Here is a 26,295-nt window from a genome sequence, read left to right as displayed (position 1 = left end):
GAGTCTGGCCGGCCTCGCCTCGTCGCGCACGCGCGCGCGTCCTTGGGGATAGCGTTCAGGACAGAATGTGTTTTATAGCTGTAAACAATGACCCCGAGTATTGTTTGGGATTACCGTATCTTGGGGCCCTTGGGGCGGCCAGATGCCGCCAGCCGTCCCGGAAATGCCAGCGCTTTATATAGAGCCCCAGGAAAGCTTCGCGTTCCCGGCTCTATTTTTCTCTGCTACCAACACCCCCACCTTACAGATAAGGAAACTGAGGACAGAAGTTGTGTGACGGTGCACAGCGAGTTGTCAGCAATGGACTCTCAACACCTCTTAACATTGGGTCCTCATAAGGACCCTGTGGGGTACAGATGGCTGGCGCTACTTAAGAATTGGGTAAACTGAGGCTAACACAGACCCTGGACCAAAACCTAAGTTCCCTGACTTCCGCTACAGTACTTCTCCATTCACACACACCATCATCTCAGCGGAAAAATTGGAGCTCCAGAGCAGAGAAGGGCCTAAGGTCATGTCTCCAAACTCCTTCACTTTATAGGAGGAAACTGAGGCCCAGAGAGGTTAAGGAATTCGTCCAAGATCTCACAGCTCGTAAATAGCGTAGCCGGGCGTTCCTGCTCCAAGGTCTGTGCTCTGTACCCTGCGCCGCGCCCCTCCCAGCCCCGCCCAGCGAGGGAGGAGGACCCAAATGTCCGGCAACCCGCGCCCTGAACTTCGCTCCAAAACAGCTGAAGACGACAACGTTGGGGCACACCCTCTCGCTGGCTGTTTTTTTTTTTTGTAATTCTTAACAGTCTGGAGTTTGCTTATAAACGCCCGATTACTCTTATTAGATGCGTCCTAATTGCCCGGCGTATAGGGCGGCCGGAATGTCTTGACTGGTTAATTTCATCTTCAAGGCTACTCCTAACGAATTAACTGTAGGACCGAAAACATGAAAAACAAAAAACAAAAAGGGAAGCGGTAGGCAGACCGCCACGGAGGGAAAAATAGGCAGGCCAGCCCCGCCCGGCGCCGTGCCCCGCCAAGACCCGGCCGCAGGGCGGCGCGGGCACCCTGCGCGCCCGGGGCGCCCGCTGCACTCGGCGGCGCCGCGGAGGGCGCCTACGACCGCGCGCAGCCGCGCCCTCCCTGCAAGCGGCTCTGCGCGCCCGGCTCCCGGCCTCCCGGTGGCGCCGCACCGAACCGCCAGTCTCGCCGTCAGGGCTGTGATTATTTTCTAAAATCCGGAGCCGAGACCCGCGCGGCCGCTCTCGGGGCCCCGCCCCGAGCCCCTTCCCAGGGCGGGGGAGAGGCCGCAGCGCACTCGGGAGCGGGCGAGGGAATCCCTCTCCCTCCACGTCACCCGAAAGCGAGGAAACCCGCACTCGCGTCCTCTAACGCAAATGACCATCTTTGGCAACGTGCGCCAATGGAACAGACCAAGGGCGCTGGGCCCGGGGGGTGAGCGGGGGACTGGGGAGGGCCGGGGCTGCCTCGGCGCCCCCGAACCGTGCGTGCCGCCCGCTCCCGCCCGGGCCACCGCCTGGCTTCCTCGCGCGGGGTGCGCGGTTGGCGTCAGCGCGACCGGGAGCCGGGGCTGGGAGGGGAGAGCTGCGCCCGCCTCCTCCCCTCCCGCGCCTCTTCCTCCTCCGCGGCCTCCTCCCCGGCCTCCTCCCCCCGCCTCCTCGTGCGCTCCTCCCTGCAAGGTGGAGTCTGGGGTTGACGTGAGTGAATCCACATGGTACAGGGCTGGAGAATAAAGAGTGTGAGTTGAACTCGTGCCATTGTAGTGACTCATCTCGGGCAGAGCGCTAGGGCTCCGAGCGAACCAGCGAGCGAGCGAACGAGCGGCGCTCGGCGGGGACAGAAAGAGGGAGAGAGAGAGAGAGAGAGGGAGAGGCGCGGCCGGGCGAGGCGGGCCCATCCGGGAGCGGGCTCCGGGGAAGGGGTGCAGGTCTGGGCGCCGGAGCGGGGAGCGGGGCCGCGTCCCTCTCAGCGCCAGCTCTACTTGAGCCCCACGAGCCGCTGTCCCCCTGGCGCGCTCGGGGCCGCGGGACGGGCGCACGCCGCCTTCTAGTGAAGTATCCGAGCCGCCCCGAAACTCCGGCGGCGAGTCGGCCACGGGAAGTTTATTCTCCGGCTCCTTTTCTAAAAGGAAGAAACAGAAGTTTCTCCCAGCGGACAGCTTTTCTTTCCGCCTTTTTGGCCCTGTCTGAAATTGGGGGTCCCCGGGGCTGGCAGGCCAGGCTAGCTGGGCTCCTAATCTTTTTTTTAATTTCCAATTTTTGATTGGGCCGTGGGTCCCCGCTGAGCTCCGGCTGCGCGCGGGGGCGGGAGGGCGCGCGCAGGGGAGGGACCGAGAGACGCGCCGACTTTTTAGAGGGAGGGATCGGGTGGACAACTGGTCCCGCGGCGCTCGCAGAGCCGGAAAGAAGTGCTGTAAGGGACGCTCGGGGGACGCTGCTCCTGAGGTGTCGCCGCCTCCCTATCCTCGCCCGCCGCGGTGGGGGAGAAACCCAGGAGCGAAGCCCAGAGCCCGCGGCGCGGCCGGCGGACGAACGAGCGCGCAGCAGCCGGTGCGCGGCCGCGGCGAGGGCGGGGGAAGAAAAACACCCTGTTTCCTCTCCGGCCCCCACCGCGGATCATGTACCAGGATTATCCCGGGAACTTTGACACCTCGTCCCGGGGCAGCAGCGGCTCTCCTGCGCACGCCGAGTCCTACTCCAGCGGCGGCGGCGGCGGCCAGCAGGTAGGTGCGGGCCCCGGTGCACCTGGCGGCGCGGGCGGACCCCTGCCCTCTTCTCGCCGCCACTGCCTCTTTTGCTTTCTTTTCTTTTTCTTGGCGAGAAAATACCTACGGGCCACCGTTGTAAGTTCTGGATTTTCGTCCTCCCCTTCCCCCCCACCCCCTTTTAAACTAGGGGATTGGGGAGTGGGCTTGAAGAGACAACATGCCCTTTTCCTCTCACATTATATTTTACCCAGATAAACTCCTGGAATTGTAGGCCCCCTACCAGGAGCCTGTTACCTCCTTCCAAGAACTACTCCCCCTCCCCAGTGTCTGCCCCCCCACCCCCACCCCTGCCCCGCGTCTTCTCTCTGGGTGGTGGACAGACAAGAAAATCTTTGCACCCACTGGCACCTCTCGACATCCTGGGACCCTATTCCTTCAGGAAAGCCCTCTCTCTCTCCTCCCCGTTCTCCATCAGTCTTAGCTCCTTGCTGAAAGGGGTTGGGGACCCAGAAACATGGTTGGACTCCTTCAAGTAATCTGGAGCGAGGGCGAGGGCTGCCGCTCTGGGAATCAGGTGCGAAGGTCAGGAAGGAAGAAGCCAGCCTTGGTTGGCTCATGCCGCCTGTGTGCCCCCTGCCTGCCTGCCTGCTCCCCCGCCGACCCGTCTTCTGTAAGGATCACGGACAGGAGGCTGCACTGCCCCCCCCAGGAACGAAGGAGCACCTTGAGGGTCTGGGGGTACCTGGAGCAAGGAGACCGGCAGAGAGAAGAGGGGGTCGGGTGGGGGAAGAGACATCACGCAGGCTCCTGGGTGGTTCTGGAAGCAGAAAACAACTTGTTTCTAAAGCAGCCGGACTGGTTTGCACTGGAGGGATTGTGCGTGTGATCTCTGTGTTTATAAATACCAGGAAGGTGCTGTTGGCGGGGGGGGGGGGGGGGGGGGGGGTGCTGATGGCATGCCTGCCCTCTGCTGCAGCTCCCCCATCCGCTCTGTCTCGAGAGAGAGCTGGGTTAACGCAGGCCCAATACAACATGAAGCCCACCGTGGTCAGCATCTGTGGAGTCTAGCATAGTTGGCTGCAGCAAGGGATGCTCCGTAAGGCGGTGGCCTTGGCCTCTAGAAGGGGCTGTGGTGGGCTTCCAGGGAGGGGTGGACTCAGCTGGAAAGAATTTTGGAACGTGGCTCTCTTTTGGATCTGATGGGGGGTCCCTTGTTCCAAAGTGATTCCCTATACGTGGTGAGTCCCCAAAATGGCTTTTCTGTCTTCCCTCTGCCTCCCATGGTGCTCCTATAAGCACCCAAGTAGAGACAGCCTAGTCTGTTCATTGAGGGTGCAGTCAATGCACCCTTCGTAATGAGCACCAAGGTGATGAGTTTAAAATCCGAAAAGTTGTTGATTATGTTTGCTTCCCAGCCCCGCTAGTGGTTTGTGTTGAATGTAAACATCATGAGGGAATAGGTTGAAGTCTGTACCCACTCCCTCCCTCTCCCGTTCAACAAACCCCAAACGCCTGTCTGTCTCCTCCTCCCTGAAATCAGGAAGGGATCTTTTGATTTCTTCTCTGTTCTTTTCCCTAATGTGTCTTTGGCAGTGATCATTGGAGTATTACAATCTCACTGCCTGGTTTAGCATAGACCCTGGGGCCTGGAGGGAAGTCAGACCGGACATCAGTGCCCCAACTGAATAATCTGTGTCACTAGGGCTTTGAGCCCAGGATGTGAGCGGAGGCAATTCCCGGTTTTGGAAGAAACTCAGACAGGAAACCAGTGCTAGGAAGAAGGAAGAGAACTCAGTCCAGCAGAGTGTAATAGGGCCTCATTACCGAAGCAAAAAGCAGCTGTTGGCTAATTCCTAGCATGCTGTAACACATGAGTATTTTGCAATTAGCAATAACCAGTGCACGGGGTTTCGCATAGACGCCTGCCCATTCGGCCCGGCAGTGTGTGAGGCGCCTTTCAAACCGGAGGGATTGGCAAGGTAATGCCACTTGAGACAAGTTTCTTGGCCTGTCCGCTCCTTGGTGTGGTGGTGGTTGGGTGGGGGACGAGGAGGAACTGGTGGATTTTTCTGTCATTGCTCCAACTGTGAACAAAATTGTTCTGTGGTCCTAAGGACTGACCTCAGAGGCTTCTGTTCCTTCACAAGTCTATGCTATGACCTTGCCCGATCTTGGGCTCAAGGTAACTTTACTACATACCAGATAAAACCTGTAACCACTTTATTTCTCTCAGCTTCCTGTACTGGAAGACTTTCCTGGCAGTTAATGGATGGGCCTTTTTCTTTTATGGCATCTCAGTGGACCGATCCATATGAGACAGTTCTCTGGTTTTTCTTTGGGGAAGTGAATTTTATTTTTTTCAGGTCTCTCTTTTGGGGGTCCAATATTCCTGATTAGTTTGTTGCCAGTTCTTCAACCCAGAGCTTTCCCGTCCTCTCTAGCTTCATGAAGCTGGATCTTAATACATGGCCATGAGCTCCAGTGACTTTGGGGGTGGGGGGAGCAGACTAGTCTTTGTTACAGCCTCTGTTCTTATATATGGCAGGAACTTGAGGCATGAAAAATATTTCCTGTTCCAGTTATAGTTTTAATCTCAAAGGTTGGTCATTGGTGATTTTGTTTTGTCAGTAACCGTTGCACACACCTCCCCTTCTTGGATTTTTCTTTTTGCTGTTGTTTTTTCTCTCCTAACTTTCCTAGGAAAACATCTCCCAGATATATGCCCTGCCTGGCTGCTTGACTATTACGGTTTCAGGGCCTGAGCATTACGCAATCCAGCCAGTTACACAAACATAGGTCATTTCATAACTTGTTTTCATCAGCTGGGCCCCCTTTTAATGAAAAAACAAAACAAAAACAAGACCTAGAACTTTTCCAAGGCTGCTATTTGTTTCTCAGATAACTTGTGAAAATAAATCAAGGGCAGTATTTCCTTTTTGGAGTTAAGGAATACCAGACTAGCACTCTTCTTCCTCAACCACCCCTTCCCAAGACACACACACACACACACATACACACACAAACACACACACACACACACAAAATTCCCCAGAGTGAACTTTTGCCAATTGTACCAGACTGGGACATTCCTCACATCAAAGAACTTTTACCAGAAATGACTGTGATTCCCAAGCTAGCCTCAATCATACCTCTCTAGTGCCCTCTACGGGAAATTTTTAGGAAAACTATCTTGGGAATGTATTTTTCCAGTCCCAGAGAGTGTTAAATTGGTGAGTTTGGAATTCTTAGGATGCTTTTTCTTTTTAATGAGGGACAAAGAAATGCCACATATTTAACCGTGGTTAACTAGGAACTGCTTGACTTTGAGTTTCTTTTTTGTTTTCTTCTAAATAAAACCTGGTTAAAAAAGGAGTGCTTTTTCGTTGTGCACAAGTACCCTAGAACTTAAAGTATAATAAAAAAAATATTAAAAAAGGAGTGCTTTTTTCTTTTCCTATTTTGATGTCTGTCTATTCATTAGATTGCCTTCACAGTTTGTTCAAATTCCAAAGGCATGTTTTCCTATGTGCTTATATTAGGAGGGGGCTTGTTCAGTTGGTGGGAATGTGGGAGGCATAGATTAAGGGTCTGGGTGCTTTTCTTTTTCCCCTTGATGTTACAGATGTTGTAGATTAGGATCAAACAAAATGTTATCCCAAGAATTTGTCTGTTCCGCTGATTCTTGATGGTGGAAGTCAGCTTCACTTTTTCATCAAAGGGAATGGGGTGAAATAGCAGTCATGTATTGTCTGAAAGGCATTTGAATTTTCCTATCCAAAACGCTGAGTGCATTTCCACTACCTATTTCTGCTTCTGCCTGTCTTATTATTCAAGGTGAGGGTAAAATTGGGAGACTTGTTTTTTTTTTCTCTATCTTAATACAAACACAGCAGAACTTATTCATCCTTATCACTGTCATCCCCTTCCTTGTTTTTTCCTTGAGGAGACTAAATGCTTATCTGAATGCTGCGGCTATGCTTAGACTCAGAAAGGTTTTGCAGTACCCCCTCTTTTGCAGTTGCTTTCAGCGTATTCTTTTGAAAATCCTCCCTACTAACAAATCTTTGTCCTTTGAAGGGTGAATTTGATATTTGGAAATTACCAAAAGCCTCTTTGGAGCCGAGTCTGACATACAAGTCTGGATGATCAGGCTGAGGCCAAAGTAGGGTGTGACCCTGTGTCCTGCAGGCCTCTAGAGTCTACCTGGGAGAGCATGCCCACGACAAAGGACACCAAAGCAGGCACCTTTGCCGTCAATAACTTGGATTTTTTTTCTCATTTGTTAGATAGGAATAAAGATACTGGTTGTGAGAATTAAGGAGACGAACGTTCTGGTCTATTTGTTGAAACAAAGAAAAAAATAGCATCATTACTTTGTGGATATGTCTCATCTGTGTTGTATGTGGTGTCTTTTGGTGGCCACAGTATTTCAAAATGACAGCAGCTGCCCTGATTGAGGCAAATATATCTGTTCCAAACCCCATCTGGTAATTCTATCCCTTCTCCACTCCCTGGGCCAGAGAGGGAAGGTATAAGATTTCTCCTGGCCCACCTGGTCTCTCGGCCCTGTCCTGTGGCAGTGAGACTTTCCTAGGCTCACCTTCCGGTGGCTTTAACAGAGGATGAGAGGACATGTCATTCCCATGGAGTACAGAGCCGCCGGGGAGCTGTGGGGGCTCCAAAGGGGCCCACAGAATAGTGGAGTGAATTCCCCAGTGCTTTGGAGTGGCGCTTCTGGCCAAAAGGGCCCTGGCAGGGAAGCAGCTGGGGAGCCTGGACGAGGGCTAAGGCCTTCTCTTTCTGTTTCTTTCCTTCCCTGCTTCTCTTCCCCCGGCAGGCAGCCAGGTGGAGGAGGATAGAGTAAGTCTTTCAAGGGAACCCAGGAAAGCGTGGAGGCTGAAGGGAGGCGAGTCACCTAAGACAGCGTTTATAAACTGTAACGCTTTGGGAAATCACAACTTATTAGCAACAGTTTCCGTTGTGACATAGTGGTATTTCTTCAGAGAGGAATGAAAGGTCAGAGGTCAAAGTGATGTTCAACGCAGAACCTGTGAAGAATGGTTAAATTCCTTATGGAAGGCTTTGGGGAACATCCCAGGTTCAGTAAAAATACAGAGTATTTGCGTTAAGCTGGACCTCAGTGGGGATGTGATGGGAGGTATGAGACAGATTGTGCTCTTATCCTTTTCTCTTCTTGGGAGCCAATCTTCTAGGTTGTTAGAATTGTCTCTTTTCCATCCTGGGAATCTAAAGAAAGGGTTCTTAAAGGGAAAGAACCCAGTCCCTTCCTAGATACACTCAATCATACCTGCTTGCCTGGCAAGCAGGTTACGGAGTCCACAGGGCTTCATGGCTTGAATGCTTGATAACCCAGACAAAAATCTATCTGATGGAGAATTGCCTGGCCAAGGGGCTGGGCCAAGAACCCCAACCCTGACTTCCATCTCACATACCAGTTCTGCCCACTCATGAGTCTCTGGGATAAGCCCTTGGCCCCATCCGGGCCTGTAGGGGCCCAAACCCTAGTTCCAATACCTGTCAGCAAAAAGCCATGGGTTCATAGCTGAAGCCAAGGCTCCAGTATAGAGTCTCAGGAGGCAGTTTTCCCAAATCAGCAACTGTTGTGGAGGGAACTTCTCTGACCTGCTGAGGTTTGGTGGCCCTAGAGGGTCCGTGTTTTCGGCCGTCTTTCTCATTGGCAGTGGAAGGAGCACACGCATCCTTCCTAAGCAGCCCAGTGGCACCCTAGCAACAGGGTACAGCAGGGTGATGGGAGTTTCCATGCCCAAAGACCACAAGGCTTGTAAGGGTTTGAACGTCGGCTCAGGGTCTGGAGGTTCAAGCTGATAAGTGAGAGCCCGTCTCCTCGGCTACCTGGGTTGGAGGAACATCTCAGTTCTGCCTTTTTGCTTTCTTATTTCCTCTGTATTCGTTTCCCTCCAACCTGAGCATGGGAGATGAGAATGAACCTCTGGGACAGGGGTTGGCAAACTATGTCCTGAGTATTTTTCTAAATAAAATACAGTGGCACAGTCATGCCTATTTGTTTACATGTTATCTAGGGCTGCTTTCGCACTGCAGTGGCAGAATTGAGGTGCAGCCAAGACCGTATAGCCCACCAAGCCTAAAATATTTGCTGTCTGACCCTTCACAGCAAAAGTTTGCTAAACTCTGCTCTAGGAGGTGGATGGGGACCACTATATCCTTTTATAGGCATTCTTGCCCACCCCGCAGTTGACAGGGTGACACAGTGAAATATTTGGAGGCTTTGCTAGGCTGGAATGCTACATAGGCATCCAGCATCTTCAAAGTGTCCTTGAGGAGGACATGTTGGCTACAGAGCCCCAGGCAGCCGAGTGAGGTTTTGGGTTACCTCTCCCGATCCCATCACTCCCAGCACACTCCTGGCATGCATGCAGCAGGTTTGAAACTGCCCTGTAGCCCCCAGCTGAGCAGCTCTATCTTGGTTTGTGTTTAGTGTTAACTCATCCATAGAGAACCACGATGTATCTCCAGTGTGACATGTGGCTGATTCTCGGGTCTATTGGCATAGAAGAATGCTAGGCTAACTTCTGGGACCACAAACTCCTAACTTCACCTCTTCTCTCCTACCCCAGTGTCTGAATAACACGTTTCTGAATAACACATTTCTGAATAACATGCTGGGAGTTGAGACAAGACCCATCTGCCAGATCTAATTGAAACTTTTGTGTGTCTCCCAGAGAAGCTCCTCTTGGAGACAAAAGCCTTCTTTATCAGAGCCCCGGGCCCCTCTGGGGATGGGACATTGTTTTCCTTGCAGTTTAGAGCCAGTGTATTATCCAGATGGCTTTGCCTCCTGTCTGAAACAAGGTGTACATGCGTTTCAGAGGCAGTCATTACCTCCTGGCTGGTTTTTATTGCTGTCTTGTTTTGTCTAGACCAAGCCATTGCTGCGAGGAATCTGGCTGATGTATACCGGGGAGCACACACCACGGACCTGCCCTCCAGAGCGGGTGGACTGGAGGGCCTCAGAGGGGCTAATAGGCATCCACTTATTCTGAAGGGGTCTTTGTCCCTCAGCTTTGCTTCAGATTTTCTGCTGGGTTCCCCAAGCCTAAAACGGGAACACTTTTATTTGTTGGAATGAGGAGTGACTTTCTTAGGTGCTTTCCTAAAAGGAAAGCTGACAGCTTCCCCATGGAGGAGGGGGTCATATCAAACCATTGTGCTGAATGCCTCAGGTGCATTTCAAACCCAGAACCTGGCTTGGGGAGAGAAATGGAATTTAAAAGTTGGGTGCTTCCCAGGAGTGGGAAGCTGGCACTTTTCCCCGGAGCCTCCTGTGCAGAGTACACAGGCACATCTAATGATGGTGGTGGTGATGGTGACCTTCCATCGGTTTGGAGCAATGTTTCTCAACCCTGGCTGCACAACAGACTCTCCTTGGGGGTTTAAAAAAAAAAAGCTTATCAGAGCCCTGCCCCAAACCAATTATTTTAGAGGTCTAATGGCGAGGCTCTGACATTAGTGTGTTTTTTACAAGCTCCTTGGAATATTCTAATGTATAGCCAGGGTTGAGAACCACTGGCGTGCTTTTATAGCCTGTGATTACAAGTAGCTACTCATTTAATCCTCATGACAGTGCAGTGAGTTTGATGAGTATTCCCCTTTACATCCATGGAATTGAGTCCTTGAGCCCAGGGCAAGGCACTCAGTGGCTAAGCCAGGCCTCAACCCCATGCCTCCTGACCCTGAGTGCAGTGTTGACTCCCCGCCCCTCCCATCCAGCAGCTCAGGAAAAAAAATAGCTGTCTGGGACTTGGTGCTTCTACACACACTCAGCCATGCCTGCTGTTCTCCCGACTCTGCCTACTCACAGCCCAGCCCCAATTGGCCATTTTTCCTCCTTGAAGATCATTTCCCACTTGGATGCTTTCCTGTTCACTGCACTCTTCCCTCCTTCATATGCACACACCTGCTGCTTTTCAGTCAGTGCCTGATAAAAAGCCCACTTTTCTTTGCCTTCAGAAATGCAACTCAGAATCTATCACCCTGGGCAGCTCTCTTCACGGGATCCCAGAATCCATTGTACTGGGTAACTTTTCTCCAGAATCCTGGAACCCATTGCTCTAGGCAGCTGTCCTCTCGAATCCCAGAATGCATTGCGCTGGGTAACTTTCCTCCAGTATCCCAGAACCCATTGCTCTAGGCAGCTCTCCTCCTGAATCTCAGAATGCATTGCACCAGGTTAACTTTCCTCCAGAATCCCAGAAACCATTGTTCTGTGCAACTCTCCTCTTGAATCTCAGAATGCATTGTACTGGGTAACTTTCCTCCAGAATCCCAGAACCCATTGCTCTGTGCACCTCTCCTCCCGAATCCCAGAATGCATTGTGCTGGGTAACTTTCCTCCAGAATCCCAGAACCCATTGCTCTAGGTGGCTCTCCTCCCAAATCCCAGAATGCATTGCAATGGGTAACTTTCCTCCAGAGTCCTAGAACCAATTGCTTTAGGCAGCTCTCCTCCCAAACCCCAGAATCCATTGCACTGGGTAACTTTCCTCCAGAATCCCAGAATCCATTGTGCTGGGCAGCTCTCTTCACTGAAGCCCTTGGCCTGGGCCCCCGAGGTGGTCTGGGAGATGAGGCAGCCGTTCCACCATGCAGACTAGGGTCAGGCAGATAGCAGGGAATTGAGCAAGAAGGGGTCCCCAGCTCTGTCAGCTGTAGTGAGGTACTCTATGTGTTATTTACACAGCAGGAACCCTGATGTTGTGACAAGGCAAAGACAATGGTGGTGCCAGCTTCCATTGCTGCGAATGCTTCTATCCTAGTTGGTCTGATTGGACCAGCATAGGGAGGGTTCTACAGCATCCATGCTAATGATAGTGGGGTTCCATTCGGGGCCAGACAGACCTGTGGTACCTTCTTTGTGAGAGGGGAGGTCTATAGGGGATGACCTGACACTCTGTCTGAGGGCAGTGGGGGTGGATAACCAGCACTTAGGGCTGGATTTTGAGGAAGAAAGAAGCAATGGAAAAGGAGCTTGTATACCACTGTGTTCAGGGGCTCTGGCCTCTTTGTCAGGCTGGACTGGGTTTGAATCCTGACCCCGCTGCTTATTAGCAATGTGGCCTTGGATAAGTTACTTAATCTCCCTAAGCCTAAATTTCTGTCCCTAAAATGGAACTAATGGTCGTTCTTCACTCAGAGGGAGAATTAGTGAGATAATCTAGGTAAGACATGGTGTCTGGCATTTAGTAAGTGCCCAGGAAGTGTTGTTAGCTATTGTCATCATCTCACCCAGTTTTTAAGTGGGGGAAGAAACTACTTGGAGAAGCTTTATGTGGACACAGGAGTCATCTGAAGATGAAGGTTCACCTGGGTTCCATTAGGGGGACTTGCCTCTGAAAAGCTGGACGTAGGGGGCTCTTCTCTCCTTCCCGCTTCTTGCAGTTTCCAGTAGCTGCCTTGGAGAAAGGTCGAGACCAGCTGCTAAGGAGCACAGCCCATTTTAGTTTCTATACTCTGTCATCATCTTATATTTTAAATAGAATGCTTCCTGCAGCATGTTCCAGAGAGCTCTGCAACGTGGTCTGGGCATAAATTAAGAAGCGGGGAGAAAACTGCACTAGCAGCACCAGAGTTTCCCACAGAAACATCTGTGAACATAGATCAATGCCTATGTAGCTGGGTAGAGAGACACACTCAGCCAGTCTGCCCCAAGCAAGATGCTGATGATGGGAAGGGAGGAGGGACAAGGACAGCGAGGGATGTCTGGCTGCAAATGCCGCTACTTGTTAGTCTCTTGGGTTAGAGGACATCTTTTCACGGACCTGGCTGTGCCCTGATGGAGTCGTAGCTCTGTCCTGAACCTCTTTGGAAAGTGACAAAGGCAGACACAGTATGCTCCCTTGGTGATCTTTGTTGGTCCAAGGCTACTGGTGTGCAAATCCCTTCAAGGTGTCCTGAGCTGGTACCCTGAGAAACAGTTGGCAGGCGACTCAGAGGCTTAAAAACCCAGGTGCCACATCCTGCAGATGTGTATCCTGGAGAGCTGCCAAGAGGGCCTGCCGAGTGTGAGTGCTGGGGACCACGTCTATCTTGGAAGTCATTTGGAATAGGACAGTATCCTCACTGAGCCACCTGGGGATGGAGTTCTCAGGACCCCGGTCAGGGAGCAGATCCGACGTGAAGCCCCAGGCATAATTAAGATTCCCCCCTTGATTCTTGGATGCACAGGACTTGTCCAGGCCCACCTGGGGTCCTGACCTTGCCCTTCAAACACTGACCCTACTCTGTGCTGGTTTTTGCCTCAGCTCTGTTCAATTATTATTAACTATCCTGTTCAGCTTAGTATTTATTGGCTCATTTGTATTTTTTTTCCTCATTTCAGAAATTCCGGGTAGATATGCCTGGCTCAGGCAGTGCATTCATCCCCACCATCAATGCCATCACGACCAGCCAGGACCTGCAGTGGATGGTGCAGCCCACAGTGATCACCTCCATGTCCAACCCGTACCCTCGCTCGCACCCCTACAGCCCCCTGCCGGGCCTGGCCTCTGTCCCTGGACACATGGCCCTCCCAAGACCTGGCGTGATCAAGACCATTGGCACCACCGTGGGCCGCAGGAGGAGAGATGAGCAGGTACAGCTCAGACCAGTGGAAAGGAGCCACGTCAGTGGCTTTCAGAGCCCCAGAAACACGGAACGGGTTTCTGCAGACTGGTAGGGTTAATGTTCTGAGAGCAGGGGAGACAAGGGAGCTAGGGGTCGAAGAGCACGTCATCCTCCTTACTGGAGGCCGAGCTGGAGAGCCAAGACTCAGGCTGGCTCTGTCATCTCGCTTATGTCCCTTAGAATCTCTGAGTCTCACTTTCCTCAGCCACAAAATGGGGATCATGGTCCCTGCAAGCCAGGACTTGGCTACAGATGGGAAGGACCATTACGACCTGCCCACAGCAGGATCCTTCTCTGATCCTTGGCAAAAGGGCCATGGGACAAGCAGCCAATGAACCCTGGCTGTGAGCTTTTTAGGATTATCCCTTAGCTGTCTCCCAGGGTCTAGTGCAGGCCAGGCACCCAGCAGACCTATGGGGTCAAGCTCTGGGTCGGTACTGCCCACGACTTCCCATTCCTCCTCAGTGTTCTAGGCCTCCAACTCGGAGCAGGAGCCCATTTCAAGGGCCTGGAATGCATGTTCCAGAGGTGCAGTAACTCTGGGGCCTTAGGAGTCTGTTCAGTGGCATGGACAGGAGGATGAGGCAGGGGAGGCCAGACATCAGCCCTTTTCTCTTCAAGGGGCTCAGCTTTGAGAAAGAATTAACCTGGCTGGGGAGGGAAGCCAGAAAATGGGGAAGGGGGGCTCTGCTATTTAGGCAGCACCTACCTAGTACTCAAGAGCCTCATTGCCTGTATCAGCAGTAAGCCAGGGCAGTGCCAAGTTCCCTGGTCTTGGAAAGGGAAATCAGAATCATGCATAATTCCAGAAAGAATGGGATAAAGCCTCAGAGAGCCCCATCTCTCCCCCATGTCAGATGATACAAGCAAGGGCCAGACATACCTGTGTGTGGCCACTCGGCCAGTGAGTGGGGAAGTCTGGGCTAGATCCCAGTTCCCTGGACCCCCTATGCAGTATTCTTTCTCCAAGGCTATGCCACCCTGAGCCCAGGGAAGGGAAAAATACTTTAGCAGTGGAATCCCTTTTTCAAATGAATTGTTATCCTGGGAAACTATTCCAGTGACAGCCTTGGAACCCTTCCTCATTTCAACCACTGTCCATCTTCACTCTGTGATCCCCAGGGCCACAATGTTCCAATATACAGACCTTTCAAACATGGTTCCCAGTGGATCAGGGTAGATCCAGACCCCAGGATACTTGGAATTACAGGGATCACCACACCAAGAAACTGGAAGCTTTCTCAGGAGCTCTGCTCCTGCGAGGACAAAGCTGGGTCTTGTATCCACTACTTGTTGGTTTGTTCTGTTAATGGCAGAACCACGGTGCAGAGCCACTTGGGGAGGTGTGTCTGCTAGACACTATAATGGATTCACAGCTGCATGTTGGGCCTCTGCTGCTGGAGCAAGTGGCCAGTATCCTCCTCACAGTTGCTTTCTATAATTGCAGTTGTAAATATTGCAGTAGCCATGCTTGTAAGGACCTTTATAAGTAGGCTTCCTTCACGGAATCCAAGGTGCAAAGCCTTATACTCACTGATGAGCTGGACTCTTCTGGGATATAAGTGATCCTGAGTGAGAGCCAGGCTTGCCAGGTACTCTTTGGGGCTAGCAGGACCACAAAGCCCGAGGATGTGCTGAATGCTCTCCATTCTCTTTTTTTTTTTTTTTCTTTTTGAGATGGAGTCCTGCTCTATCGCTCAGGCTAGAGTGCAGTGGCACAATCTCGGCTCACTACAACCTCCTCCACCTCCCCGGTTCAAGCAATTCTCCTGCCTCAGCCTCCTGAGTAGCTGGGATTACAGGCATGCACCACCATGCCTGGCTAATTTTTTTTTGTACTTTTAGTAGAGATGGAATTTTGCCATGTTGGCTAGGCTGGTCTCGAACTCCTGACCTCAGGTGATCCGCCTGCCTCAGCTTCTCAAAGTGTTGGGATTACAGGCGTGAGCCACCGCGCCCGGCCACGCTCTCCATTCTCTTCTGGGCCTACCTCACACCAAATTTAGAAATTTGTATCCAGAGGGACTTTGGAGACCATCTTTTCTCATTTTCCCTTTATACCCATTTTATAGACAAGGAAACGGAGACCCAGAAAGGTGAAGGGCCCTGTTAGAGTCTCACAGCGAATTAGTAGCAGAGCCAGCACTGGAACCCACTTCTCCTGACCTTTGGCCCTGTGGTTTTCCCACCACACCACCTAGGCGTGCCTCATACAATCTGTCTGGAGAGTTTCCTTCCTTTTTTGAGAGGGAGGGAGAGAACAAGGAGCATTTTATCCCACATCAGTTGGGAATTCACACATCTCCCAGCAGCTTTAAGGAAGCCTGGGCAGTGGCAGCCTAGAACTTTGGCTGTTCAGGTTCCCAGCCCTCAGGGCTTTGCTCTGAAGCTTACTCCAGCCATCCCCAGCCTCCCCCAGCCTCCCTGCTAGGGAGGAGCCTGCCTCCGGAGCCGGCCTGGTGCCTCATAGGCCTCCTCTTGGGAGGTTCCCTCTGTGCCCTGTGGCGGCGACTCTGAGGAGGTGGGGAGGGGAGGGTGTGTGTGGCTTGTGGGTGGGTACATGGTGCTGCTGACACACTCAAGCTGGAACCATGTTGATCTCACCGCCCCTGAACACTTCCTATGTCGACAGCTCCCACAAGTTGCCCCACACCTCACCAGTCAGGGGAGAGACTTCTAGGTCAGTCAGGAGGCCAAAAGTTGTCCAGAAGCAGCGAAGGGGGAAGGAGGGCTTGAACTGGGTCAAGGCCAGCCTCCTTCTTTTCTGCCCCTCATTAGCGAGGGATCTAGGGGGCTTCCTGGGCCTTAAGGGGAGCCCTGGTGGCCCTTTCAGTGGTGATCCCTAAACCCAGGCCTGCAGCAGGGCCATAAGGCTTTCTTGGCAATTCTGCTGGGCTCAAGACAAGACAGGTTTAGGAGCAGGAAGTATTCAGGGCCTTAGTCAAATGGCCTCATGACCTCAGCCGGGCTGTGGACTCCCCTCTGTGAGACAGGCATGGGATTGTCCTCTCTGGTGCTGTGATGATTGTCCTCTCTTTGCTGTTCAAAACATCACAGCAACAGACCTCCAGGGCTAAAGGGAGCATTGTGGGACTCTGACTTGGACCCAACCAGGACAGTGGCTCTTTCCTTCATAGGGTGACCTGAAGTCCAGGCAGTATCCCTCCTTGGGGTAACTTCTCCCTGCTCCTCCAAAAGTAGCTTTGATTTTGCCCCCAGGTGTCCCGTGAGAGCTGACCCACGTCTTATTCCCCTTGAGATCTTCTAAGCTCCTAGTATAGCACTGGGCACTTAGTAGGTGTGCAGTCAATGTTTGATAACTGAATGGGTGGGCTTTCCCTTTGCGTTGCTTTCTGCTTTGGCCCACGGCCGTCTCCTTGTGTCACCTCTGCCTGAGAGAGGCATTGGGGTCACAGCTCTGCAGGGTTCTGTGGAACCAGAGCATTTGCCCTGCTCAGTAGAGCAGAGTTCATGCTTTCTGGTATGAGTGACAGATTCCTAACTGTCTCACTGGAAGAAGCTAGATCCTAAGCTCTTTGCAGGGGAATCTTCCTTTGTTTGGTTCGCAGATAAATCCCAAGCCCCTAGAACTTCATCTTGCACATGGAACCAGGTGCTCACTTGTTGAGTGGACAGATATGGTGGGCAGCAGGATTTTACCTCCTGGGGGCTCCTCTTACTTTTGCATGTCCTGTCCAACTTAGCACTGTACCAGGCATGTGGGGGAGTACCTGGGGTTGAACCGTGAGCAGCTGGCACCCTGGGATTGGCAGAGGAAATCGGGAGTGGAGTGGCACTCTTGGCCCTCCCATCAGCAACATAACATTCCCCCCTGGGTGGTTCTTAACCTGTGTGGGGACTCCAGGCCCAGCTACTTAACAAAATGGGGATAATGAGGCTTGCAGAGCAGGCAGAGTGTTGGGAGGAGTAATTAGCCAGGGTTTGGAAGAAGCTGCTCAAGTGGGTGGGGCCACGCCTGGCTGACAGGAGGGGACTCTTGGAGAAGCATCCCCAGCTCCTTCTCTCTGGCCTGAGCACTGAATCAGGGCTGATGTGATAGGTGCTGCCATCATGCCTGGGCCAGTGAATCTCTGACCCATTGCTGTCCTGTTTAAACATGGACTTTAAACTTGGACATCACCTTCCGGGGCAGATTCAGCTCAAAAGAGCCCTCCCAGGCAGCCAGACATCAGGGATCCACATGTTCTGGGGCCTCTGAGTCCAGCCATGCTCCTCTTGCCCTTCCTCCTCCTTTCTCCATTTCCAGAAGGGCTTCTTGCCTTACTTAAAATACAGTTTTTAAAAAATACTGTGAACCATTGTCTCTGTTCTAATCATGATCCTTGGCTTTGGCCTCTAGCTGTCTCCTGAAGAGGAGGAGAAGCGTCGCATCCGGCGGGAGAGGAACAAGCTGGCTGCAGCCAAGTGCCGGAACCGACGCCGGGAGCTGACAGAGAAGCTGCAGGCGGTGAGGAACTCTGCGTAGGGTGGGAGCACCTCTGGGTGGGCTGGAGTGAGAGCCCCGGGGGTCCTGATCCTCTCTCCCACAGCTGTCTCCTTACCCACAAGTGCCCTACAGATGAGTCAGTGGAGATAGAGCTTTCCTTCGTTTGGACACATGGGTCAGCATTGTGTTGATTGAAAAGAGAGAGAGAGAGAGGGAGGTGGCGTTTAGCACCAGCCAGGGCCCAGAGGGAAGAAATGAACAACCTTCTGTGGGGGTGCTAGCCACGGTTTTTACGCAGCACCTGAGTGTTCTCTGCTCACAGAACTGTGGGGGCTCCTGGGTGAGGGATGATGGAGGGTGGGAGCCAGGGCAGGTCCAGACCTGCCCCATCCAGGGCTGCTTCCCAAGATTCCAGCCACTCCCATGCCTGCCGCCATCAGGAGTGGCCCAGCCTGGCCTAAGCGCTCTGGGTTGGGCCAGGGAGAAGTCTTGATGGAGATAGGTCACGTGGCAGCCGGGTTGTATTTTCTTGGGGTTTTCTCATTTCCTTTATGGGCAGGCGGGTTCCCCACCTCTATCATGAACTCAGAGCTGTGGCCATGGTGCCGCATGCTGCTCTTGTGAGTCACTCTCCCGTGCCGCCTAATTGCCGAGACCTGAGGACCCACAGCCCTGCCCTTCCCTCTGTTAAGCTTGACCTGACCAACGTCACGTAACTCCCTTCAGAGCCTGGCCCTGCAGGAAGGGCCGTGTGCTGTGTGGAGGAAGCCCCGAGCCAGGGTTGACTCTCCCCAGTGGAATGCTTTCAGAGTGAGGAGATGAGAGAGACTCTGTCAGTGGTCCTCACAGTGACTGCCCAGGATGGGGCTTTGGAAAACATCCCCTCACACTTTTTTTGTTATTATAATTTTTTTGAGATGGAGTTTCGCTCTTGTCACCCAGGCTGGAGTGCAGTGGGACGATCTCAGCTCACTGCAACCTCTGCCTCTTGGGTTCAAGCCATTCTCCTGCCTCAGCCTCCCAACTAGCGGGGATTACAGGTGCCTGCCACCATGCCCGGCTAATTTTTGTATTTTTAGTAGAGACAGGGTTTCACCATGTTGGCTAGGCTGGTCTCGAACTCCTGACCTCGGGTGATCTGCCTGCCTTGGCCTCCCAGAGTGCTGGGATTACAGGCGTGAGCCACCGCGCCTGGCCCATCCCCTCACTTGAGTTAATGTTTCCAGGTACCATCCACCCGCTTAGGCTTGTCTTTCTCTGTCCTGCAGCCCTCACTCTGGGGTGTTGAATGAATTGAATTGCGTGAATTCTGTGATGCCTGTAGTAATGTCCCTCGGAGGTGTTAGAGCCGGGGAGGATGAGTGGGAATTCTTCATTCCCAGGTGAGGCAGATCCACAATCCACTTCCTCAGCGGGCACTCCCACCACTAACCTTTCTCTGATTGGCACTTCAAGGAGCTGTGCCCCATGTGGCGCTCCTCACCACCCGCCCCAGAATAGCCCTGCCCCCTGAGGCTCCTCTACTTTCCTTCCCTCCTCCCAGAGGCCTCACACCCTTCTCCCCTGCCTTCCCCACCTCCCCCGCCCTCTGACCCAGCCACCCAGGCCCCTGAGCCACATCCTCCACAGGAAGCCTCTCAGAAGCTCATGACGTTCGTCAGACCCTTGAGACAGACGGAAACTGTTTTTCACTCCGGAATATGCTGTCCTCTGCTGAACGAAGCCCTTGCCCGTATGTCCTCACTGATGAACAGGAATCCATGTTAGGGAAAACGTGGGGAGGAGGCTGGTGACACACACCTCTTCCCCTCCCACAGCGGCCCCTCCACGTGCACTTGCTCGCTTCTGCTTCTCTGGCTGGGGTTGAAAGAAGGGGGCTGAGGTCCTCGCGGGGTGACCCTGGCATCCTCACAGGCCCTCTTGGGCTGTCACGTTACTTCTGTGTCAAGCGTGGTGGCTGAACCAAATGTTCTCTGAGGGTTCTGGGAGTCCTGAAATATGTGCTTAAGAAATTGGAGCAAAAGGCCAGGCGCCGTGGCTCATGCCTGTAATCCCAGCACTTTGGGAGGCTGAGGCAGGTGGATCACCTGAGGTCAGAAGTTCAAGACCAGCCTGGTCGATGTGGTGAAACCCCATCTCTATGAAAAATACAAAATTAGCCGGGTGTGGTAGCAGGTGCCTGTAGTCTCAGCTACTCGGGAGGCTGAGACTGGAGAACAGCTTGAACCCGGGAGGCAGAGGCTGCAGTGAGCCAAGATCATGCCACTGCACTCCAGCCTGGGTAAGACAGAGCGAGACTCTGTCTCAAAAAAAAAAAAAAAAAAAAGAAAGAAAGAAATTGGAGTGAAAAAAGGGAGGAGGAGAGGCTGTGATAATCCCACAGGGATTTGCTGAGCACTTTTGAGAAGCCAGGCACTGTTCTAGGTGCTAGGGATACAGGAGTGTGCATGACAAAGTCTCCACTCTCTAGCAGCCTAGGGCTTAGTGTTTATCCATCCACAGGTGGGCTGGCATGGGGTTGGGGAGTAAGAGAAGGGGAGAGGTGGGTAGAGCTGTGTTCCATGCCCCCTTCTCCATGCAGATCTCTCAGTACTCACCCCTCAGGGGTACCGAGGGGGCAGTCCTGGCACCAAGGCCATAGAACATAGACCCTGGAGTCAGATACATTGGGAATCAAATCTGGGCTACCCCACCTGCTAGCTCGGTGACTTTGGAAAATTAACAGAACCCCTCTGAACCTCAGTTTCCTCATCTGCAAAATGGGGCGATGATAACATCTGCTTCCAAAAAGCTCCTGGAAGATTGAATGAGATCATCTCTGAAATGCTTAACACGGTGCCCTGCACAAAGTAGGTGCTGGGTTATGGCAGCTGCAGTTGTTGTCTTACCCCCTCTCCAAGCTGACTTTCCTTCTTTGGAAATGAAAGGAATCTTGAGCCTCCAGGTGACTGAGAGACTCAGACCAGCGGGGTCTGTGGTTAGGTGTGTGAGCCTCTGCTCTCACAGTGTCTGAGAACATTACTGGTTTTCTCTTTCCTGCCTAGATTGGTCCCTGGCAGGTTGCTGTCCCTCACATCCCTCTCTTTCCGTGGCAGGAGACAGAGGAGCTGGAGGAGGAGAAGTCAGGCCTGCAGAAGGAGATTGCTGAGCTGCAGAAGGAGAAGGAGAAGCTGGAGTTCATGTTGGTGGCTCACGGCCCAGTGTGCAAGATTAGCCCTGAGGAGCGCCGATCGCCTCCAGCCCCTGGGCTACAGCCCATGCGCAGTGGGAGTGGCTCGGTGGGCGCTGTAGTGGTGAAACAGGAGCCCCTGGAAGAGGACAGCCCCTCGTCCTCGTCGGCGGGGCTGGACAAGGCCCAGCGCTCTGTCATCAAGCCCATCAGCATTGCTGGGGGCTTCTACGGCGAGGAGCCCCTGCACACCCCCATCGTGGTGACCTCCACACCTGCTGTCACTCCGGGCACCTCGAACCTCGTCTTCACCTATCCTAGCGTCCTGGAGCAGGAGTCACCCGCATCTCCCTCCGAATCCTGCTCCAAGGCTCACCGCAGAAGCAGTAGCAGCGGGGACCAATCATCAGACTCCTTGAACTCCCCCACTCTGCTGGCTCTGTAACCCAGCGCACCTCCCTCCCCAGCTCCGGAGGGGGTCCTCCTCGCTCCTCCTTCCCAGGGACCAGCACCTTCAAGCGCTCCAGGGCCGTGAGGGCAAGAGGGGGACCTGCCAGGGAGCTTCCTGGCTCTGGGGGACCCAGGTGGGACTTAGCAGTGAGTATTGGAAGACTTGGGTTGATCTCTTAGAAGCCATGGGACCTCCTCCCTCATTCATCTTGCAAGCAAATCCCATTTCTTGAAAAGCCTTGGAGAACTCGGTTTGGTAGACTTGGACATCTCTCTGGCTTCTGAAGAGCCTGAAGCTGGCCTGGACCATTCCTGTCCCTTTGTTACCATACTGTCTCTGGAGTGATGGTGTCCTTCCCTGCCCCACCACGCATGCTCAGTGCCTTTTGGTTTCACCTTCCCTCGACTTGCCCCTTCCCTCCCCCAGCGTCAGTTTCACTCCCTCTTGGTTTTTATCAAATTTGCCATGACATTTCATCTGGGTGGTCTGAATATTAAAGCTCTTCATTTCTGGAGATGGGGCAGCAGGTGACTCTTCTGCTGGGGCTGACTTGTCCAGAAGGGGACAAAGTGCAATACAGAGCCTTCCCTACCCTGACGCCTCCCAGTCATCATCTCCAGAACTCCCAGCGGGGCTCCCTGAGCTCTCAAGGAGATGCTGCCATCACTGGGAGGCTCAGAGGACCCCTCCTGCCCACCTTCGGAGACGGCTTCTGGAGGAACGGCTTGGCCAGAAGACAGGGTGTGAGTGAGACAGTGGGGCACAGGTTGGGTTTGCCAAACGCCTAATTACCAGGCCAGGAATCATGCCAACAAAGCCACACGGGTGTCCTAGCCAGCTTCCCTTCACCTGGTGTCTTGAGTAGGGCGTCTCCTGTAATTACTGCCTTGCCATTCTGCCCCTGGACCCTTCTCTCCGGACCAGGGAGGCATCCCTCCCTAGGAGCCACACATTATACTCCAAGTCCCTGCCGGGCTCCGCCTTTCCCCCACCCTGGCTCTCAGGGTGACGCCACCCACAGAGATTTAATGAGCGTGGGCCTGGACCTTCCCCAGATGCTGCCAGGCAACCCCTCCCCAAGCCTCAAAGAAGCATTTGCCGAGGATGGAGAGGCAGGGGAGGGAGGCGGGAGGCCGTCACTGGAGTGGTGTCTGCAGCAGCTGCTGCCCCAGCACCCGCTCAGCCTGTCCTGGCTGCTCACCTCCCCACAGGGCGCCGGGCCTTTCCTGCCCTCTGTGGTCATCTGCCACCTGCTGGATCAAGTGCTTTCTCTTTTACACTCCCGTGTCCCCACCCCAGTGCGCTCTTCTGGCCCAGGCAGCAAGCAAGCTGTGAGCAGCTGGCCTGAGCTGTCGCTGTGGCTTGTGGCTCATGCGCCATTCCTAGTTGTCTGTTGAATCTTTCTGGCTGCTGGAATTGGAGATAGGATGTTTTGCTTCCCACTGCAGGAGAGCTGCCCCCTTTCACGGGGTTGGGGAAGGGTCCCCCTGACCTCCAGCAGGAGCACAGCTCAGCAGGGTCCCTGCTGCCCACCCCTCTGAGCCTTTTCTCCCCAGGGTATGGCTCCTGCTGAGTTTCTTGTCCAGCAGGGCCTTGACAGGAATCCAGGGAGTAGCTCCTGGCCAGAACCAGCCTCTGCGGGGCTTGTGCTCTGCAAAGACTCTGCTGCTGGGGATTCAGCTCTAGAGGTCACAGTATCCTCGTTTGAAAGATCAATTAAGATCCCCCGTGGAGAAAGCAGTGACACATTCACACAGCTGTTCCCTCGCATGTTATTTCATGAACATGACCTGTTTTCGTGCACTAGACACACAGAGTGGAACAGCCGTATGCTTAAAGTACATGGGCCAGTGGGACTGGAAGTGACCTGTACAAGTGATGCAGAAAGGAGGGTTTCAAAGAAAAAGGATTTTGTTTAAAATACTTTAAAAATGTTATTTCCTGCATCCCTTGGCTGTGATGCCCCTCTCCGGTTTCCCAGGGGCTCTGGGAGGGACCCTTCTAAGAAGATTGAGCAGTTGGGTTTCTGGCTTGAGATGAATCCAAGCAGCAGAATGAGCCAGGAGTAGCAGGAGATGGGCAAAGAAAACTGGGGTGCACTCAGCTCTCACAGGGGTAATCATCTCAAGTGGTATTTGTAGCCAAGTGGGAGCTATTTTCTTTTTTGTGCATATAGGTATTTCTTAAATGAAGCTGCTTTCTTGTCTTTTATTTCTAAAAGCCCCCTTATACCCCACTTTGTGCAGCAAAGATCCCCGTGCAGGTCACAGCCTGATTTGTGGCCAGGCTGGACAAATTCTTGAGGCACAACTTGGCTTCAGTTCAGATTTCAAGCTGTGTTGGTGTTGGGACCAGCAGAAGGCAAATGTCCAGCCAACACTCAGGACTGTAAGAGGACTCTGAGCTACGTTCCCTGTGAAGACCCCCAGGCTTTGTCATAGGAGGTCGTTCAGCTTCCCCAAAGTCAGAGGTGATTTGATTTGGGGAAGATTGAATATTCACACCTAAGTCGTGAGCATATCCTGAGTTTTACTTCCTTATGGCTTGCCCTCCAAGTTCTCTCTCTCATACACACACACACCCTTGCTCCAGAATCACCAGACACCTCCATGGCTCCAGCTATGGGAACATCTGCACTGGGGCTGCCTTTGTGTTTGGCTTAGGAACTTCTGTGCTTCTCGTGGCTCCACTTGCGAGGCAGCTCGGAGGTGTGGACTCCGATTGGGCTGCAGGCAGCTCTGGGACGGCACAGGGCGGGCACTCTGATCAGCTCGTGTAAAACACACCGTCTTCTTGGCCTCCTGGCCAGTCTTTCTGCGAATAGTCCTCTCCCTGGCCAGTTGAATGGGGGAAGCTGCTGGCACAGGAAGGAGAGGAGATCCCGGCTGAGGCTTAGGAAATTGCTGGAGCCGGCTTCAAGCAGAGAATTCACTGGGGAGGTTTTCAGAGTCAAACATCATTCTGCCTGTGTTGGGGGCCAGGTGTGTCACACAAGCATCTCAGTCAAAAGCCGTCTGGGGCTGCTGCTTCTCTTTCTCAGGCTTTGGGGAAAGGAATCTCCCTCTCCTCTCACTTGATTCCAAGTGTGGTTGAATTGTCTGGAGCACTGGGACTTTTTTTCTCCTTTCCTTGATGGACCAACAGTGCAAATGCAATCTCGCCATTTAACTTTCAGGTCGATTTCCTTTCCTGATCAGACATCTTTGTGCCCCCTTTAGGAAGGAAAAGAATACACCTACTATGTGCCAGGCACTGTGTTAGGCGCTTTTATATAGATCCTCGTTAGGATGAGACTAAGGGATGAGGACATCTCTTTATAAAAGGCCCCTAAGTAATGGATAAACAGAAATGCTTAGAGGTGAGAAGGTCTGTCTTCAAGATCCAAGGTAAGATTGCCTTCAGTCTGATGTTTGTTCTCGAGGACTTATCCCTACAATATTCTCCCACTCCATACTTCTCCTTCTACCCCACCATGTGCTCCCGTGCACTCCTCAGATGGTCAGAGGGGTAACCCAAGTCCTTAGAGAATTTGGGGACCAATAGAATATGTGATGTGTGAATTTTCTTTAAAAAACTTAAGGAGTCTTTGCTACCTTCTGCTTGTTGAGTTGTTTTGGCATTCATATTAAAAGCCAGCATCTCACTATTTATTGACAGGTTGGGCTGTGTGTGTGCGCATGTGTGTATACATTTCCAGGCGTGCCTGTGTCCTGTAGCTTTTTAAAAGGAAACCCAGTCATCCCACTATGAATCTGGCATCTTCTTATGCTTCTAGTGTTTTGGCCATACATCAACCAAGGGGTTTAATTTATCCAATGCTTGACGACATGTTCAGGAGGGGCTGGATCAAATTTTGAGAGGGTTATGGGAAAGGGAGGGGGAGAAGAAATTGACATTTATTTTATTATTTATTTTAAATGTTTACATCTTCTTTATGTTCTATCAAGCCTGAATAGAAACTGATAGCATTAAAACACTCCGTTCCTCTCTCTCTTCTCGCTTCCTTTTTTTTTTTTTTTTTTAATTTAGGATAACACATTTTTGTTTCTAAAGTGATTTGTGATTTGTGCTGTATAAACTGTATAAAAGGTTCTGTTTTTAAAGGTGGATTTTCATTCCTCTGGGGACAGTGGTCGCCAAGACATCTACATTGTAAGAGAACACAGTGGAAGATCCTGTCCTGATTCTCAAAAATTATTTTCTCTGTATGATTAAAAGTTTATTCCATTTATTTTAGTTTGTGTTTACTTGATTTTGAGGAAGAAAATATTTGACTTTGTGTAAAGAGTAGGGTATCAGGGTGTCTTTTCTGCCGTGGGAGATGTGTATATATATAGTATTTTGGTGTATAGTAGAAAATAAGCTTTGTGCATCTGTATTTGAGATATGTTAATGACGTGGAGTAAAGTCAGCTGTAAGACTCTGGAGGCAAACAAGTTGTATATGGTTCATATGGCTCTATGGGGAATTTAATTACCTTTCTGGGCACTTTTTTTTTTTTTTTAAAGTAATGGTGAAATGGTCCCATTGGAGAGTCTCCTAAATAGACCTTCCAGGCAGAACCGCAAGCTCAAAATCTTTGTATAGTTTTGAAAATTGAGGAGTAGCTTTGTTTGGAAGCGTTTCTGGTGGTGGTTTTTGTTGTTGTTGTTGTTTTGTTGTTTTACTATATGTAATACAAGCCTACAGTATTTGCACTAAAGAAAGCTTGTTAGAAGAAGCTTGCTGCTATGGAAGAAAGAACATATTAAAACTTCTTTCCCTTGCGATTTTTTTGGGGGAGGGGGGTTAGCATTTCCACTTTCAGTTGAGTAGCATTTTGTAGAATAAAATGAATTAAGATTGAA

General features: G+C 52.1%; 1 protein-coding gene across 3 annotated transcripts; it reads left to right on the top strand.

Annotated features, from left to right (window-relative positions):
• Positions 1–1,770: 1,770 nt before the first annotated feature.
• FOSL2 (FOS like 2, AP-1 transcription factor subunit) lies at positions 1,771–26,295 on the top strand. Of its 3 annotated transcripts, none has more exons than XM_004029036.5 (4): positions 1,771–2,734; positions 13,098–13,349; positions 17,742–17,849; positions 20,924–26,295. In XM_004029036.5, the coding sequence occupies exons 1-4, from the start codon at positions 2,630–2,632 to the stop codon at positions 21,440–21,442; spliced, it is 984 nt and encodes a 327-aa protein (XP_004029085.3). In that variant the 5' UTR covers positions 1,771–2,629; the 3' UTR covers positions 21,443–26,295. The 3 variants fall into 3 exon arrangements, with proteins under 3 accessions (XP_004029085.3, XP_063552052.1, XP_063552053.1); XM_063695982.1 differs by having other exon boundaries at positions 1,777–2,734; positions 20,873–26,295; XM_063695983.1 differs by lacking the exon at positions 1,771–2,734 and adding an exon at positions 3,677–4,698 and having other exon boundaries at positions 20,873–26,295.

The sequence above is a fragment of the Gorilla gorilla genome, chromosome 12, assembly GCF_029281585.2.
Source record: "Gorilla gorilla gorilla isolate KB3781 chromosome 12, NHGRI_mGorGor1-v2.1_pri, whole genome shotgun sequence".
NCBI classification, from domain to species: domain Eukaryota; kingdom Metazoa; phylum Chordata; class Mammalia; order Primates; family Hominidae; genus Gorilla; species Gorilla gorilla.
Note: the sequence above shows the minus strand (reverse complement) of the source record. Positions and strands in the feature narration are given on the sequence as shown.